Here is a 17,152-nt window from a genome sequence, read left to right as displayed (position 1 = left end):
AGAAATTGGGACAGGGTCATGGAAATGTTGTCCCATTCTTGTCTGATAGAGGATTCTAGATGTTCAACCATCTAGAACTTTCTTTATTGGATTATTTTTGTTTCATGATGTGCAAAATATTTCACTTGGTGAAAGGTTTGGACTGCAGACAAATCAGTTCCAAACCCAGGCTTTTCTACTATAATGCCATGTTCTAATGCAGTGGTTCCCAACTATGGTCCTTGAGGAACACCATCATGCATGTTTTAGCTGTTGCCCTGGTTTGACACACCTGATTTGAATGACTGATTAACAGGCTTCGGCAGAACTTGAGGAAGTAATAATACCACTGAATCGGGTGTGTTGAAGCTGGGAAACAGCTAAAACATGCAGTGTGGTGTTCCTCAGGGACCAGGGTTGGGAACCACTGTATGCAGTTTAGTACTGTTGTATTTAAATAAGCAATGACTTCACAGAAAAATGTGCCTGGATGGAAACATGTGTTGCTCTAAAACCTGTATATACTGTTCTGCATTGATGATGCCTTTCCAGATGTGTAAGCTGTCCGTTCCAGAGGCGCTAATGTATCTACATACCATCAGAGAGGCAGGTTTTTGACTGGTGCGCTGGATAGACTGGATGGTCCATCTCCTCTTTAGTACAGAGGACATGGTGTATGTATATTTCCAAAAAGAAATTTAGATTAATCTAACCTCAAAGAAGTTTTCCGCCTTGCATCAGCCCATTTTAAAATTAGCTTTGGTCCAAAGAAGACGGCAGCATTTCTGGTTGGTGTTCACAAACACCAACTGTTATCTTTACCTAGAATTTATGGATGGTGTTTACGTACGTTGATTTGTGGAAGTGTTGCCGACTCCATGCAGTCAGCGCAGAATCAGAAGGGGCTTTAATTCAGTGCTGCCTGGCGACTTGAAGACCACAGACATCCAACATTGACGTCTTTTTTGTCTAGTCTTGTTATCCTTAGATATTATGAGCTGTAGACAATTACATACTCAAAGTCTCCCCAATTTTCTGTTGAAAGTCATTATTCTGAAATTTCTCCACTATTTTTAGCCTTTTGTCTTTTGCAGACTGGTGAACCTCTGCCCATTTTTACTTCTGAGAGATTCAGTCTCTCTAAACTGCGTATTTTATACCCAGTCCTTTTACTGACCTGTTGCCTGTAAACCCAGTTAGTTGCAATGAGCTGTTTCTTATTTGTACCACTAACTTTTACAGCCTTTACTTGCCCCATTTCAACTTTTCTGAGCGGTGTTGCTGCCAGCAAATTTAAAATGGCAAATTCTTAATTCAAACATTTGATATGTTTACTAAGGATGCACGATATTATCAGCATGGTATCGGTATCGGCCGATATTAGCGATAAAGTTAAATATCAGACATCAAAATAACTCACAGATATAAAAGACAGTGGTTTATATATGTATAAACCAATTATTTGACCAGGTGAGTTATTTTGCTGTCTGATATTTAACTTTATCGCTAATATCGTCCAATACTGATACCATACCGATAATATCGTATATATATATATATATATACAATATTTATATAGTGTTACATATTTTCAGCCCCCTTTTTGGCATCTGTATCCATGCAGAATAATTTAGTATTTTAATTCCACTGCAGAAAAAATTATGTAGTTTGTGTAAGTAGGTCTAGGGGAAAAAATATCGGTATTGGTATCGTTATCGGCCAAATAAGTTTTAACATATCGGCATATCGGATATCGGCCAAAAATCCAATATTGTGCATCCCTAGCATGTTCCATTGTAAATAAAATATGAGTTTGCTTGGTTTACAAATCACTGCATTCAGTTTTTCCTTTATATTTTACACAACAGCCCAACTTTCACGGATTTGGTCGTGAAACATTTTAAATAATCCACCATCTAAACCAGTTTGACTTACGGATGTCACTGCCTGTAGAAGCCATGTGTTGTCTTCCTATGGCGACATCTAAAGAGCAGAAAATAAAAAATACTATCAGCAGATTTTAAAGTGCAGGATAAAAACGTTTAATCCAATCTATAATTTGAAAATTGAGTCCTAGCTGTTTTGGTGAATTCTTGAAATTGAAAGCAAAATTGTAATACGTCACAACATGTCAGTGTTGTGAATGACTGTCTGCTAGTATGTCATTGAAATTTAGCTAAATATTGGTAAATATGACAGAGTTATAGCCTTTTTTGTGCTGGATAATTTTGATTAAGTGTAGCAGCCAACCTGAATTGAGGTAACTTAAAAAATTATTCAGTTGTAGATGTACATTTAATAATTACTTTCTGAGAATTTCATTAAAATCTGTCTTATGGTTAACAAGATATCTTGCTAACAGACATACAAGGTTGATACCAATAATTAATGTCAACATTTTTGGTAAAGATCTTGTGCATTGAATAAAGCTTGGAGTATGTGTTGAGGATGACTCACTGCCAAGAGGTTCAGAATAAGACAGGAGATTCAGATCAGATGTACTGATTAATTGATCATCATCGGTGTGAGCACTTCCATAAAAGCCGTTTTTGATTCTCTGGCACATATACAGGTGTGTGTTAACATGATGTCAAAGTGGAAAAACATCAACAAGGACCATAGAGAAGCAACTTTTTGCTGCCATCAATCTGGGAAGGGTTAAAGGCATGGCTTAATTTGAGTCGGATCCTGCCGGAACAGGATCTAGAAATTTGATGACAGGGTGCATTCCGGTAACTGTTTGCTTGGTTCCGGTAATTCTGAGACTTACAAATAATAAAGTTATGACCAAATATGACTGCCTTGAACAAAAAAACATATATTGGATATGTAAACTGAAAATAATTACATAAACACTATTTTTAAACACAACAGCCACTTACAAGCTTCTTAATATCACATACGATCTGCCTCTTCAAGTAAGCACTTCCGCTTCTACCCTTAAAAAATTCTCCGCCCCTCAAAGAGTGGTGGGGGTGAGTGGGCATACACAAGCAGGAGCTCACAGGCAGCCGCCATGAACAGATGGAGGCGCCTGGAGGTTTCACATATGGAGTTGGACAACAGGACAGTGAATTCAGAGGAAAAGAGTTGGCTCAGAATCGTCAAGTAAGGAGGAGGGGTGTAGAGTGTTTGACAGAAACAGAGTGTTTACAAATGTAAGTAAACATAGATGGTTAACAACCTGTTAAAATATACCAAAATGTAGGAAATTTCATCTACTTCATTCAAAATTTTCTGGGGAGGACCTCCAGACCCCATGTCCCCAAGGCCCCATGCCGGCCCACCCATTATTTGTGTTCCGGCATCAATCCATTTACAAATTAAGCCCTGGTTAAAGGTAATTTCCAAACAATTTAGCATGCATTTTTCACAAATGTCTGCAAAACTTGGGGAACTGAAGCAACTTTGGAAAGAAGAATGAACCAAAAATCCTTCACAACCATGAAAGATACAGAAAAAATACTACAGAAAACTTCTCCTAAGAAGTACTGCTGTTAAAGAATGCACTACAAGCTTTTAGATTTGAGCTTTTATTGAACATTTTCATGGACAACTTCTTTATCCCCATTTACAAGTGAAACACGGAATTTTGTTGTTTCCTTATCTGTAAGACATAATCATCAAAATTACAAGAAATAATGGTTTGAAATATTTCACTCTAAGTGTAATGGATCTATTTAAAATACGAGTTTCACTTTCTGAGAAGAGTGACAAAAAAATTGGAAAATTTTATCAATATTCTAATTTTTTGAGCTGGACCTGTATGTCTGAATCTTCCCTAGGTATCTAAACTCTGTTTTCATGTATGTTAACCCCAGTTTTTTGTATAACCAAGTCTTGGTTAACTGTCCAGATAACCTGACTGACCATTGTTAGATTTTGTACCTGGATGAGTGAGCATGAACTTTGATGTCTTGAACCACTTTGGCTGTGGCTGCCTGCCTGAGAAGAGTCGAAGGGGGATAGGACAGCTCCCAGAAATCATCTTATCACTGGTTGATCCACTAAAGGAGTATACTGCTTAGCGGGGAAAAGTTTACTTGGGACTCCTCAGACTGATTAAGCCCTCCGGATAGAGGGCGAAATGTCTTTCCACAAAAAATAAACTGTCTAGATGACCTGACTGACCATTATTAGGTGTTGTACCTGAATGAGTGAGCATGAACTTGGACGTCTTGGTTTGGATGGCAGTCAACTTAGTTTTGCTGTGATGGGCTAAGGTTGCTGAGGACATTCATGGATGCACCTCTCTTCATGCTTCTGCATTTTCTCTATTGTTGCCATGGTTATCTTCATCTTTACATGGTTATAGAAGCCACACCAGAATCACTGCAGTTTACAAGCGGAGATAAATTCAGTGTGGGCAACTTTTCAGCCCTCAACAGGTTAGCACTTTGTTTTTTCAATTTTGTGAGTCAAAGTAGTTTAGCATCATTTTATGTTCATCTTTGACTGTAAACCCACAGAACCGAACAACAGCGGTGTCATTTTTCAGACTTCCAGCCTATTGGGGCATCAGGTGACTCTTCCTGCTGCTTCCGTATTCTGCTGTCACTGCATTCTCTGCCACCCTGCACTTTCGTTGTTCGCTTTGTTGAGCTGCTTGATCCAACTAATCTTCCCAAATCCCTGCTATGTTCCACTCGTGACTCAGCTCATCATCTGTGCCATTTCAGCTAATGTTTTCAACATCTGGTATCTCTTTTTATACAGCGTTACAATGTCTGAACCAAACCAGGGTGCGTTTGACCTCAATAATGTTTCTGTTGAGCTAAGGTTTAATATATATCATACGTCAACAAAAAAAGACCAACAGACAACAAAAATCTAGAATAATTTAAATAAAATTAAGTATAAACTCGGCTTGAGTGTTTTTGTCACTCATAGCCCCTTGCACTGGTTATTCCACCTCATCTTCAGTAATGAGGGCATTGCTTCGGTCAGTCGTGGCCAAAAAAAGAGTTGAATTGGAAGACAAATCTCTCGATTTACTAGCCCAAACCTCATCTATGATCATGTGGTTTGGGTAATGACTGAAAGAACAAGATCCTGAATACAAGCAGCTGAAATGGGCTTCCTTTGTAGGGTACCTCCATCCATCCATTATCTTTACCTGCTTCTTCCATTTTGGGTCACGGAGGTCGCCGGTGCCCATGTCCAGCAATCACTGTGCGAGGGGCGGGGTACACCCTGGACGGGTCGCAAATCCATCACAGGGCCACATAGAGACAAACAACCATTCACTCTCTCATTCACACCTAGGGACAATTTAGAGTTACCAATCAGCCTAACATGCATGTTTTTGGTCTGTGGGAGGAAACCAGAGTACACGGAGAAAACCCACGCATGCACGGAGAGAACATGCAAACTCCACCCAGAATGGCCCCCGGACCGGGGGTTTGAACCAAGGACCTGCTCGCTGAGAGGCAGCAGCTCCACCAGTTGCGCCACCGTGCTGCCCTTGTAGGGTACCTGTTGCTCTTTATTTAAAGGAGACAGTTGAGGTGGTTTGTGCTTCTGATTAAGAAGTATGGGTGCCTGGATGCCTTCCTTTAGAGGTGCTTTGGGCATATCCCACGGGGAAGAGGCCCTGGACAGACCCAGAACTCAATGGAGCAATTGTGTATCTTCTCTGGCCTGGGAACGCTTTGGTTTCCCCCAGGTAGAGCTGGAGACTGTCATTGGGGAGAGGGATGTATGGGTTTCTCTCCTGGTCCTGTTGCATTCAAGACCCTGCTATGAATAAGCTATAAGTGATGGAGATGAACATGATTTAAGGAGCATGCAACTCTCTATAGATGTTCTTGCAGCTGACAGAGCAAAAACTAAACCAAGAGGTCAAAGGAAGTGGCTGCAAAGCTCAGACACAAAAATGTTTCATGGCATAGATCTGGGGAAATAAAACTTATGTTGCACTGAAGCTTCCCAAGAGCAGTGGCCTCCAAAATTCTTATGTTTGGGACAACCAGGACTCTTCCAAAAGCTGGTCTCCTGGCCACACTGAGCAACCAAGAGAGAAGAATCTTAATGAGAAAGGAGATCAGATGGTCACTATGACTGAACTTCAAAGAATCTATAAAAAGATGGGGTTCCCCAAATCTTTGGCATTCACTGATCTGGGCTTTATGGCAAAGTGGCTGGATGGAAGCTTCTCCTCAGAGCTAAACACCTGAAAATAGCAAGAAAGATTCAGACTGTAAATATTTTTTGGTCTGATGAAAATCAGACCAGAAAACCGTTCTAAACATTGTACCTTGAAGAAACCAGGGTATGGGATCAGGATACAACGTTAAGTTCCTCAAAGTGAAAATTGTCTATATACTTTATGAACGCGCTGCAAACCAGTTCCGATCATTAACAGTATATTTCACCAAATTATGACGATTACTGTCCCAGGGCTTTAAATAAACAAGATAGGCTCAATTCAATCCAATTCATTTTGTCTAATATAACTTATAACAGTGCAAATCCAGTTAAAACACAATCTACTGCATTTAAATTCAATTATCTTTCGGTCCAAAGAGAATGTTCAACTAAGTTCACACACGGCAAGAAAAAGTGGCCCAAATTTGACATTTTTTAAACCATTTGTGACTCACGACATATTTTTATGGCCCTCTGAATGTGACAAAGATATTTCTTTTATGTGCCCATCTTTAAGCAGACGTATTACGGTATAGTCGCCATTCACTGTCCCGCCCATAAGTTCTGATCCCTGATGGGAATTTATATCCCCACTATACTACTACTTTCTTTTTTTTTTTTTTTTTTCTCTCCGGACCCCAACCGAACTTTTCATCCGGACCTTTGTGGTTCTGCTTGGTTCCGATCAGGATCGCTGTGTGGTATTTTGCTTGCTTTCTGTTGGACTGGCTCCTCGTGGGTGTCTGCAGTCGGTGTGGGGGAAGTTGACCGGAATAGGACCAGAACGTAACTGAGCCAGGCTGTGGGTGAACTCGTCCTGAACAAAGCCAGTCTCAGCCTCAGTGGGCAGCCCATTACCTTTCACTGAAGGACTGTCCACCTCCGTGGGATTTGCTGTTGGCCGCGGAGGAACCTGATGGAACCGGACCAGAACAAAACCGAGCCAAGGACGACTTCAGTCTCTCCGGTCAGTTCTCATCATTGTTCGCCTGGAGGAAGCCTCTCATGCTGTGAAGCGCCGAGGAGGAGCTGCAGCTTGAAAGAAAAACAGAGTCTGCATCGGAGTTCTGCTGGGCTTCCATCTAAACTCACCTGGATAAGATATGGGCCCACCAGTTCAGAATAGGTCAGCTGAAGGTTTTGTTCCTTATGCTGTTGTCCTCTGTTGATCTGAACCTAGTCAGGATCATGCTTTGCTATTTGTTGTGAATTATCAGCTTCTGCCTGTTGATACTGGACCCAGCATCTGGTCATCATGAGAGCAGCTTGAGGGATTCATCTTCACAGGGGTGCTCCCCTCAGTCCAATTCAAACTCCAGTTGGACCACAATGTTGGACCCGTTGGCCCACTTGATCTATGATGCTGTCTGGTCTGAGACGTTTCTTCATCAGTCACAATATTCCCATCATTTTCAGATCTCTGACTATCTGGAGTCAATGAACCTTGTTAACACATCTGGATCTGCCTCTCCCTGCAAACTTCACTGTTTCTGGGTTCTGGGTAATCATGTCTTTTTAAAACTTTTCACATGGTTCGATTATGGGGGCTAATTGTCACACTATTAACTCGTGTAATTACACATCTGTCACAAAAAACACAAGAAAATCTCTGATAATAATGTTGTTACTGCTCTCAGGAATTCAACCCAACCCTGGACCCCACTCTCATTACAGCACACCAAATGATTTTAAAAACATGTCAGGACTTCATTTTCTGCATGTAAACGGACGTAGTCTTTTGAGAACACTTGACACTTTGAAAATTCTGGTCCATTCTTCTGGGGCTGATGTAATCTTCATCTCTGAATCCTGGCAAAACAAATTTGTCTTGAATAATGACCTGGCAATCGATGGATTTAATATTTTTTGCTGTGATCGTCAAAAAAGGAGGGTTGCTATTTACATCAGAGAAACCCTGGATTTTAATCTTGTGTTAGCCAAAACAATCCCATACCAATTTGAGGCCTTAGCTGTAAACATCACTTTGAATGGTGGCCAGATCTTATCTGTAGTGGGTTGTTACCGCCCTCCTTCAGCAACACCTGAGGCTCTGTCATCCCTGATAGACTTCATAGCTAATTTACAATTCAAAGAGGTATTTCTTGCCAGAGATTTTAATTTCAACTGGGAAAAGTCGACCCCCTCTGTGATAAATTCAAGGTATGTTGCCTGTCCCAATTTATTGACTCTCCTAGCAGACAGAACAAAAACTGTCCTGAAAAATCTTCCATTTTAGATCTATTTCTAACAAATATATCTCACAAATTCCCCGGTATAGGTGTTTTCGCCGACGTTTTAAATGATCATTTTGTAATAGCGGCTCTCAGAGACATTAAACTTCCACATCCTAAGCCGAGATTAATTAAAAAAAGGGATTAAAAACGTTTTTGTGAACAGTAATTCCTCTGGGATTTATCTCTGGTGCTTGGGCCAATACTCTTTACTTTATATATGCTTCCATTAGGTAAAGTTATTAAACAGCATGGGATACATTTTCATTGTTATGCTGATGACACACAATTATGTTTGTCCATTAAATCCAATTAATCAAATCAGTTACTTAGACTACAAACATGTCTTAAAGACATAAAACCTGGATGACCCTTAATTTTCTCCTGTTGAACACAGACAAGACTGAGGTTTTGGTTTTTGGACCAGAGCACCTTTGGATTTTTCAGTCTTTCTCCCTCCTTGGATGGCATTAATCTGTCCTCCAGCTCTAATGTTAAAAATCTTGGTGTTATTTTTGATCAGGACATGTCTTTTATCCCCCACATTAAAAACGTTACTAGAACTGCCTTCTTCCACCTGCGTAATATCACAAAGATTAGAAACATCTTATCTAAAAATGATGCAGAAAAACTGGTTCATGCATTTGTCACGTCTAGACTGGACTGTTGCAATGGTTTATTATCTGGATGTCCAAATACGTCTTTAAAACGTCTTCAATTGATCCAAAATGCTGCTGCCAGAGTCTTAACTGGAGTTAGTAGGAGAGATCATATTTCTCCAGTTTTAGCTTCTCTCTATTGGCTCCCTGTCAAATCCAGAATAGAATTCAAAATCTTACTTCTAACCTACAAAGCCCTCAACAACCTAGCTCCATCTTATATTACAGATCTTATTGTTCCATATTTTCCTAACAGAGCACTTCGCTCTCAGGCTGCAGGCTTACTCGTGGTTCCTAGAATTTACAAAAACAGAATGGGAGGCAGATCTTTTAGGCTCCTCTCTTGTGGAACCAACTTCCAATCTCTGTCCGTGAGGCTGACACATTATCCAGTTTTAAAACTAGGCTTAAGACTTTCCTTTTTGCTAAATCCTATAGTTAGGGTCGGCTTGGGTTTCCTGAGCTGTCCCTTAGTTATGCTGCTATAGGCTTAGACTGCTGGAGGACAAACTGACCACACTTTTTCACTCTGCTACTGTTTTTACTTACTCTACTCAACCTGTTTTGTATGTGTAATTATTTTTTCTATCCTTAACATGTGTTTTTTTTTTGTCTTTCAGATACACCTGGACCTGTACCTGGACCTACCATTCTGTGTTCATCTCTCTCTCCTTCCTGTCCTCTCAACCAGCCGGTCAAAGCAGATGGCCGCTTGTCCTGAGACTGGTTCTGCTGGAGGTTTCTTCCTGTTAAAAGGGAGTTTTTCCTTTCCACTGTTGCCACTGTGCTTGCTCAGGATGGGAGACTGCAACGAAGCCAAGATTCAACTTGTCTGCTGGATTCCTTAGATAGATAACTTTACTAATTGGCTTTTATGTATGTCAATGTTTCTGTAAAGTGCCCTGAGACAACTTTGTTGACACTGATTGGTTGAGTTTTCGACAGATGAGGAATAAATGCACAACGTCCATCAAAGCTGCAAAACGTAACTATTTCTTATCTCAGAGCTCCAAAAATCTCAATGATCCTATAAGATTCTGGAAAACCATCAAATCTCTCTCTTCAGCTCCCAATCATCTGACCTCCCATCACAGCTTCTCGTTAACTCTGCTCCTGTGTCCAATAAGCGCGAAATCCTGAACTGTTTCAACAAACATTTTGTTGCTTCTAGTTCTTTATTTGACACAGTTACTAATGGAAGATCAGCCACTTCCCCATAAAGTCAAACTTCTACAAAACATCTGTTAAGTTCCTGGCAAAAATCAATGCAGACGTGTTCCTGTTTTTAAGTTTTCAACACTACCTTTATAATCTAGCAATTTTTTTGGGCGGGGGGTTTGATACTTTTTCCTTTTGGTTGCCATTTTATTTGAATTTGTAAAAAATAAATTTGTATGCCTCTTTTATGACTGTCTGTTGTTGTCGTCACTCTTTGTTAAAGAAATCAGGTCTTTCTTGTAAACGACTCCCCGAGGCTCAATGGGATTAACTTGTATAAATAAAGGTTGAATGAATGAATGAACACAGCATGTGGCATAAACTGTTTATGACCTCAGCTTCAACATCAAGGTCACAAATCAAGGTCAAAGTTATACAAGGTCTGTGCTTGTCCAGGCCATTGCTATAGATTGCTGTATGTATTAGTTTGTCAATGTGCGTATAATGTACTGTATGTGGTACTTTTTTTTTTTTATGGTTTCGAATTTAGCAGGTCTTTTTCATACACGTAACTAAACTGGATGCATACGTAATGTTTTTTCAAAGCGACCTCAGTCTGACTGGTCATATCTTATGCAGCTCGATCGATACCAACGTTGGTGTTGGTTAGTATTACTACATGATGGGATCGACACTTGAGTTAGAAGAAACCTGCCTGTTCCCGAAGAGCAATTCTGTAGTGAAATAGGTAAGAAGCAACAAGATCAATATAAACGCTAGATAAAACAATCCTATCGGATAATAACTGAGCAAATTCAGAATTTATACACACATCCTAACATGTGCAGCAGCCATATTTACTTCCGTAAACAAAGTGTGCAGTGCGTGACATCATTTCTTCTTCTGTGCATGCGAGTCACCTCAGGGAGTTCGAGGCGCATTTAAATTATAGAATTAACGGAAAACAACAAAAAAAAACATTGGATTTGAGCTAAAAATCGGAATAGAACGTTAAAATACAGTGCCAACGAGAAATATATATAAAAAAAATGTAAACAGCATTTTATTTCGACAGCAATATGTGGTACTTTTACGATAGACGTCGATTAAAACAGATAGTGACAAATTTAATATTTCAATAAACATTAGTCAGTGGGATTTACGAGAAACCAAAGCAGTGAAAAAGAAAAAAAGCAGAAAGGGAATTTTGAAAAGATAAAGAACCTGTTGGAGGATCATCTCTTGGTCCTGGCATCTGATAACGTGGCTCAGTGTGACACAGCTGCTGTCTCTCTGTACGCCACGATGCAGCGATGAAACTCCCACAGCCCAAGCCCGAGTCATATACACCGCCCTCCCCGCCCCCCTTCTTCTCTTTCTCTCTCCGTCTGGCTCTATTCAGCCCTGCTGTTACCGTTTACCTCTACTGAACCTCACCTGAAAGCTGTCAAATGAAGTTGGAAGCATAAAAACTTAAACCTAGTAAACTCACTTGTTTTATTCCAAAGTAAATGTATAGTTGGGACCTACAGAGAAACTAACCTTCTCATTGTTTATTAGCTCAATAACTCCCAAACTGTTATACAAGTACCACTGGTGATACTCGGGATCCTTTAGCGGTACTCAAAAGACAGTTTTGTAGCAACTACTTTTACAAGTTGAATAAATTAAAGTTGAACTGTGATGTAAAGCGCCTGCAATTTCACCAAAACTTCAATTGAAAGTATCGCAAATGAGTATTTACTTGTTGTGGGATAGGAAAAAGCCACCTTGTAACCAGGATGTGTGGGTTAGACTTTGGCGAGTTCACTCATTTACACTCTTCCTACTGGTTCTAGAGGTCTTAACATTTTCTGAGGTGGCACTCATTATAAAACGTTTAAGAACTAACGGCTCCAATTATTCAATTCAATTCAATTCAAGAATACTTTATTAATCCCAGAGGGAAATTATTTGTTGTAGTAACTCGTTATCCTCATTTCATTAAGAGATGTTATAGACGCTGATGGCTGTAGACAGGATGGATCTCTTATAAAGGTTCATTCCACAGTGGATCCTAAGAAACTGGCTGCAGATGCCGTCTGATCCGTCCACCCAGACTCTGCTGGCCTCTCGGTTCCCCCGGGCTGTAGGACCGTCTGAATGCTGGGCAGAACTCCTCCCAGAGCGATGGCCACTCCTCCCAGCAGTCCGCCGTGCTCCTCGTCACTGCGGACAGCCAACTGTAGGTGCCGAGGGACGATCCTGTCCTTCCGCTGTCACGAGCCGTGTTTCCTGCTAGTTCCAGGATCTCAGTGGTCAGGCACTCAAGCACAGCTGGCAGGTAGATGAGAATGCGTCCACAGAACATCCTTTTCAACTCACTTGAGATTTTGGGCTGTAGTTGAGATATTATTTGAGCTTTTGAGTTGTTAATCAGCTGCTGTTGGTTGTAGAAAAACAGCCTTGTTGCCATGGTTACGCATCATAACAAATGTCCAAAACTAAATAAGTTTCAGTAAAAATCCTTCCAGCTGCACAGCACCCGACACCAGAAGAAACAACCATCCAAAAAATGCGATTTACATGCAGAAAGAGGAATTAAAGTTTCTAAAAGCAAAATCTCAATATGAAAGTAACAGAGCTGCTCCAACATGCAGCCACCTTGAGCGGCGCAATTCTAGAACATGGATTTACATGTATTTGATAACGAAATCAACATCTTAGTCATCTCATTAAAAGCAGATTATCTGTCCTATTAAATGCACTTCGGACAGGAATGAAAGTCTACCGGACAGAGTATGTGTGTGAATGGAAAGGAGACCTCAAGGAGCAGAGGTCACAAAGGTGCAGGACTTCAAGTACTAAGGGTCCACTGTCCAGAAAAACAGGGGAAAGTGCTAAAGAGATGAAAAAGGGAGTCCAGGCAGGATGGAGTGGATGGAGAAAAGTTTCAGGAATGATTTGTGACAAAATTGTGTCAGCAAAGGAAAAGTTTATGACTATAGTGAGACCAGCTATGTTGTATGGACAGTGGTACCATACCATACCACTTTATTTATACAGCACTTAAAACAGCGACAAGGCCAACCAAAGTGCTGTACAGACAGAACAACAGGCAACACACAAAGCAAAATACAAAATGAGGTAAATCAGAATAAAGACATAAAAACGATGCAGATAATGACGACAAACCAGTGTGGATCATACAGGATCAAAACACAGATCATCTGGTGTTGAAAGCTATTGAATAGTAGTGAGTTTTTAAACGGGACTTGAAAACCGAGAGGGAGGGGGCCTGTCTGACAAGCAGAGGTAACTCGTTCCAAAGTCTTGGTCCTGCTACAGAGAAGGCCCTGTCACCTCTGCGCTTAAGACGAGTTCCTGGAACTGTGAGGAGCAACTGGTCCGCTGACCTCTGGCAACGTGGTGGGACATACGGTTGTAGCAGATCAGAGAGATGGGGGGGGGGGGGGCACTGTTCAGTGATTTGTAGACATACATGAGTATTTTGAACTGGATTCGAAAGGGAACTGGTAACCAGTGCAGTGAGGCCAAAACTGGTGTAATGTGCTCTCTTTTGCCTGTACTGGTTAAAAATCGGGCTGCTGCATTCTGGACCAGTTGTAGTCGTGCAACGGAGGTTTGACTGATACCAAACAGGAGCGAATTGCAGTAATCAAGCCTAGATGTAATGAATGCATGTATTACTGTCTCCAGGTTATTTTTGGACAATATGGGCTTCAGTTCAGACAGCCGCCTCAGTTGAAAGAAACATGATTTAACAATCATGTTTACATGATTGTTAAGCTTCAGGGAAGGGTCCATTATCACGCCCAGATTAGTGACTCTTTGTTTTTCTGACAGGGTTAGAGCGGAGAGGTCGATGCAGTGGTTTGTGATCATGTTATGGAGAAAAAGACAGGACAGGAACAGAACTGGCAGAAATGAAGATGAGGTTCTCCTTAGGAGTGACAAGATCAGGAATGAGATCATCAGAGGTACAGCACAGGTTGAACAACTGGGAGATAAAGTTAGAGAGGCCAGACTGAGATGGTTTGTACATGTCCAGAGGAGGGACAGTGGGTATACTGGTAGAAGGATGTTAGAAATGCAGCTGTGTGGAAAAAGACAAAGAGGAGATGCAGTTAGAGAGGACATGGAGGTAGTTGGAGTGAGGACCGAGGGTGCAGAGGACAGAGATGGAGGATGACTCGCTGTGACCCCTGAAGAGGGAACAGCCGAAAGAAGAAGACAGTTTATGCATTAAGGTATTCATTGCAATGTCATGAAGACCAGTCAAACTACCACCTGAGTTTATCTATGGAAGTAGATGAAAATAAGTGACTCAACAATGGTGATATGCATGGAAGAGAAGTTCAACCATTTTTATGGACTTGTGTGTATTCATGCTCAGCCACACTGGGTAAAGTATGCAGAAAAAACATACTTTGTTTAGATGTGGACCAGTATTTCAGCATTGCTTATTAGTACATCTGGGTTACTCCCTTTCGAACTGCACCATTTGGTTTAGTTCAGGATCAATGTTTGATTTCATAGGGTTTTCATACATTTATCACCTTACGACTCATTAAATAAAAACATGGCAAAACTATGTCACTGTTATGTCTACCAAAGTCGGCAGACACTTTCCAAAACAGTCAGCTGTCATTCCCCATGTTTTCCAGTGGACGGTCACACTGAGATCATCGTTTCCATATCTGGCACAGGACCACCTCCATCGCTTTGTGCCAAGAGGAAGACCAGCAGACATCCAGTGCAGAGACAGCCGCCATGTATTTTTTTTTTTTTTTTTTTAAATGCATCTAAAGTTACTGAGACCTGCTCATCAAACATTGATCAGGTTTAGCAGCAGGCTTGTGAGGACAGAAACATGGGGATTCACTAAACAAGTGTTCCGTTTCCAGACGCCCATACGAAGCATTACATTCATTACTTTTGTATGAAAGAACGCATTTTCCTCCTCAAATCCACTCGGTTCATTAAAAAATTTAAATTAAAAATACTTCTGTCAGCTGACTTTACCTGAGCTCCCTGCCAAAGTTCAGAGGCATCAATAATCCACAGCTTCAGCTCAGCTTACCACATCAAATTTCACAAACTGAGCCAAGACTAAAACGAACAGTCGCTCCCCTCTATGATAATCTGAAACACAAAACAAGGGGAACCAGCAGTTACCTCCAAATAATGACGCCCCATCATTTATACCACACATGGTGATGAGGGTATGATAGAAAAAAAAAAATTATGAAACTGCAAAAATGACATGTATCTGTAAAAAGAGTGCGAACGCTCAACGACTTTCTGAAATTCGTTGAAGCTAAAACTGGTACGAGAATCAGAACAAACGCGAAACTTGGCAACACAAAAGATAAATAATGTTACTGTATATATAGTATATATTAATTATTTTCTTCTTCTTTTGGCTACTTCCTTCGTCAGGGGTCACCACAGAAAATTTAGTTGCACAAAGACATGGCTATTATTTTTACGCCACATATGTAAAAAAAAAATAATAATATATATATATACACACAGTATATACATAGAATTTTAGTTTTAATCAGTTTTGACTTTAAAAAGTGTCATGATACACTGTGACTGATTATGTTACAGCTGACTAGCAAGTTGAGTGTGTCCCCGTGGGACTATCATATTGGGGGTATGGCCCTAAATGCTTAGTTAAAATATTAGAAAAAAATACAACATGGCGGCATATTTAACCAAAAACCATTTTTATGTTGTATAGCCCTGGTCCTTGAGTGCCACTATCCTGGATATTAGAGGTTTTTCTGCTCCAGCACACTGGATTTGAATCAATATGGGATTAACAGTCTAATGCAGAACTCAATCAGGAGTTATGAAGCATGGAACAAGTAAAACATGCAGGATGGTGGACCTCAGAGACCAGGGTTGAACACCTTGGAACAATGGCAGTTAAAGGAGTTGCTTCATCCGTCTTCGTGTTGATCCAACTCAAACACACACACCAACTTTAGAGCTGTCTAAACTTTTGTTTACCTTACCCCTTACATAATTTATACATCAAAATGTGGGCTTTTGTCTTCTCCTTTCACCCACTGTGCCTCTCGCAGTGAGTTTTCAGTGACTTTTAGTTTCACTGTGAACGTTTTTTTTCCCCTGAGGCTTACTTTTTGCTGTTTCAGTCTGCCTGCTTTGTTCAAAGTGCCACAGCCGTGTGGTTACCATGGAAACCTTAAGCTACTGGCAGCAGCTTTAATTTTTCTTTCGCTTTAAACTTTTACAGTGTATGCATCAAAGCATCAACAATTTTGTCAGCTTAGACTGTTGCAAATAGTCTCAAATTACCGTATTTTCCAGCGTATAAGTCACAGGTTATTTTGCATAGATTTGTCAGTCCTGCGACTTAAAGTTTTTTTCTTCCATATTCATAACGCAGTCTACATGTGCTTTGTGGACTTTGAAAAGGCGTTAAGACTGCGTCCCTCGGGGAACCCTGTGGGGGTACTCCAGCAGGAGTATCTGGTACCAGGCCCTTTGGTACAGGCTGTTAGGTCCCTGTATGACCGGTGTCAGAGCCTGGTCCGCATTGCCGGCAGTAAGTCGGGCTTGTTCCCAGTGAGTTGGACTCCGTCAAGGTTGCCCTTTGTCACCGATTCTGTTCATAACTTTTATGGACAGAATTTCTAGGCACAGCCAAGGTGCTGAGGGGATCCGTTTTGGTGGCCTTAGGATCGCTTCTGGTTTTTGCAGATGATGTGGTCTTATTGGCTTCATCAGATCATGATCTACAGCTTTCGCTGGAGCAGTTTGCAGCCGAGTGCGACGCGGCCGGAATGAGGATCAGTTCCTCCAAATCCGAGGCCATGGTCTTGAGCCGGAAAAGGGTAGAGTGCCCTCTCCGGGTCAGGGAGGAGGTCCTGCCCCAAGTGGAGGAGTTTAAGTATCTTGGGGTCTTGTTGACGAATGAGAGAAAAATGAAGTGTGAGATCGATA

The 17,152-nt window shown here is 40.9% G+C and overlaps 1 protein-coding gene across 1 annotated transcript in view; it reads right to left on the bottom strand.

The window, feature by feature from the left end:
* plcd4a (phospholipase C, delta 4a) overlaps positions 1 to 11,501 on the bottom strand; it is a 33,972-nt gene extending 22,471 nt beyond the window's left edge. Inside the window, exons 1-2 of the mRNA XM_037696388.1 lie at positions 11,399 to 11,501; positions 1,915 to 1,962 (exon numbers count right to left, since the gene is read on the bottom strand). Of these exons, the coding sequence (XP_037552316.1) occupies positions 1,915 to 1,962; positions 11,399 to 11,429 (79 nt within the window). The 5' untranslated portion in view covers positions 11,430 to 11,501. The remainder of the gene's footprint in view (positions 1 to 1,914; positions 1,963 to 11,398) is intronic.
* Positions 11,502 to 17,152: the final 5,651 nt, after the last annotated feature.

Source organism: Nematolebias whitei, chromosome 23 (assembly GCF_014905685.2).
Source record: "Nematolebias whitei isolate Nwh7 chromosome 23, NemWhi1, whole genome shotgun sequence".
NCBI classification, from domain to species: domain Eukaryota; kingdom Metazoa; phylum Chordata; class Actinopteri; order Cyprinodontiformes; family Rivulidae; genus Nematolebias; species Nematolebias whitei.
This window is presented reverse-complemented; position numbering and strand designations above follow the sequence as displayed.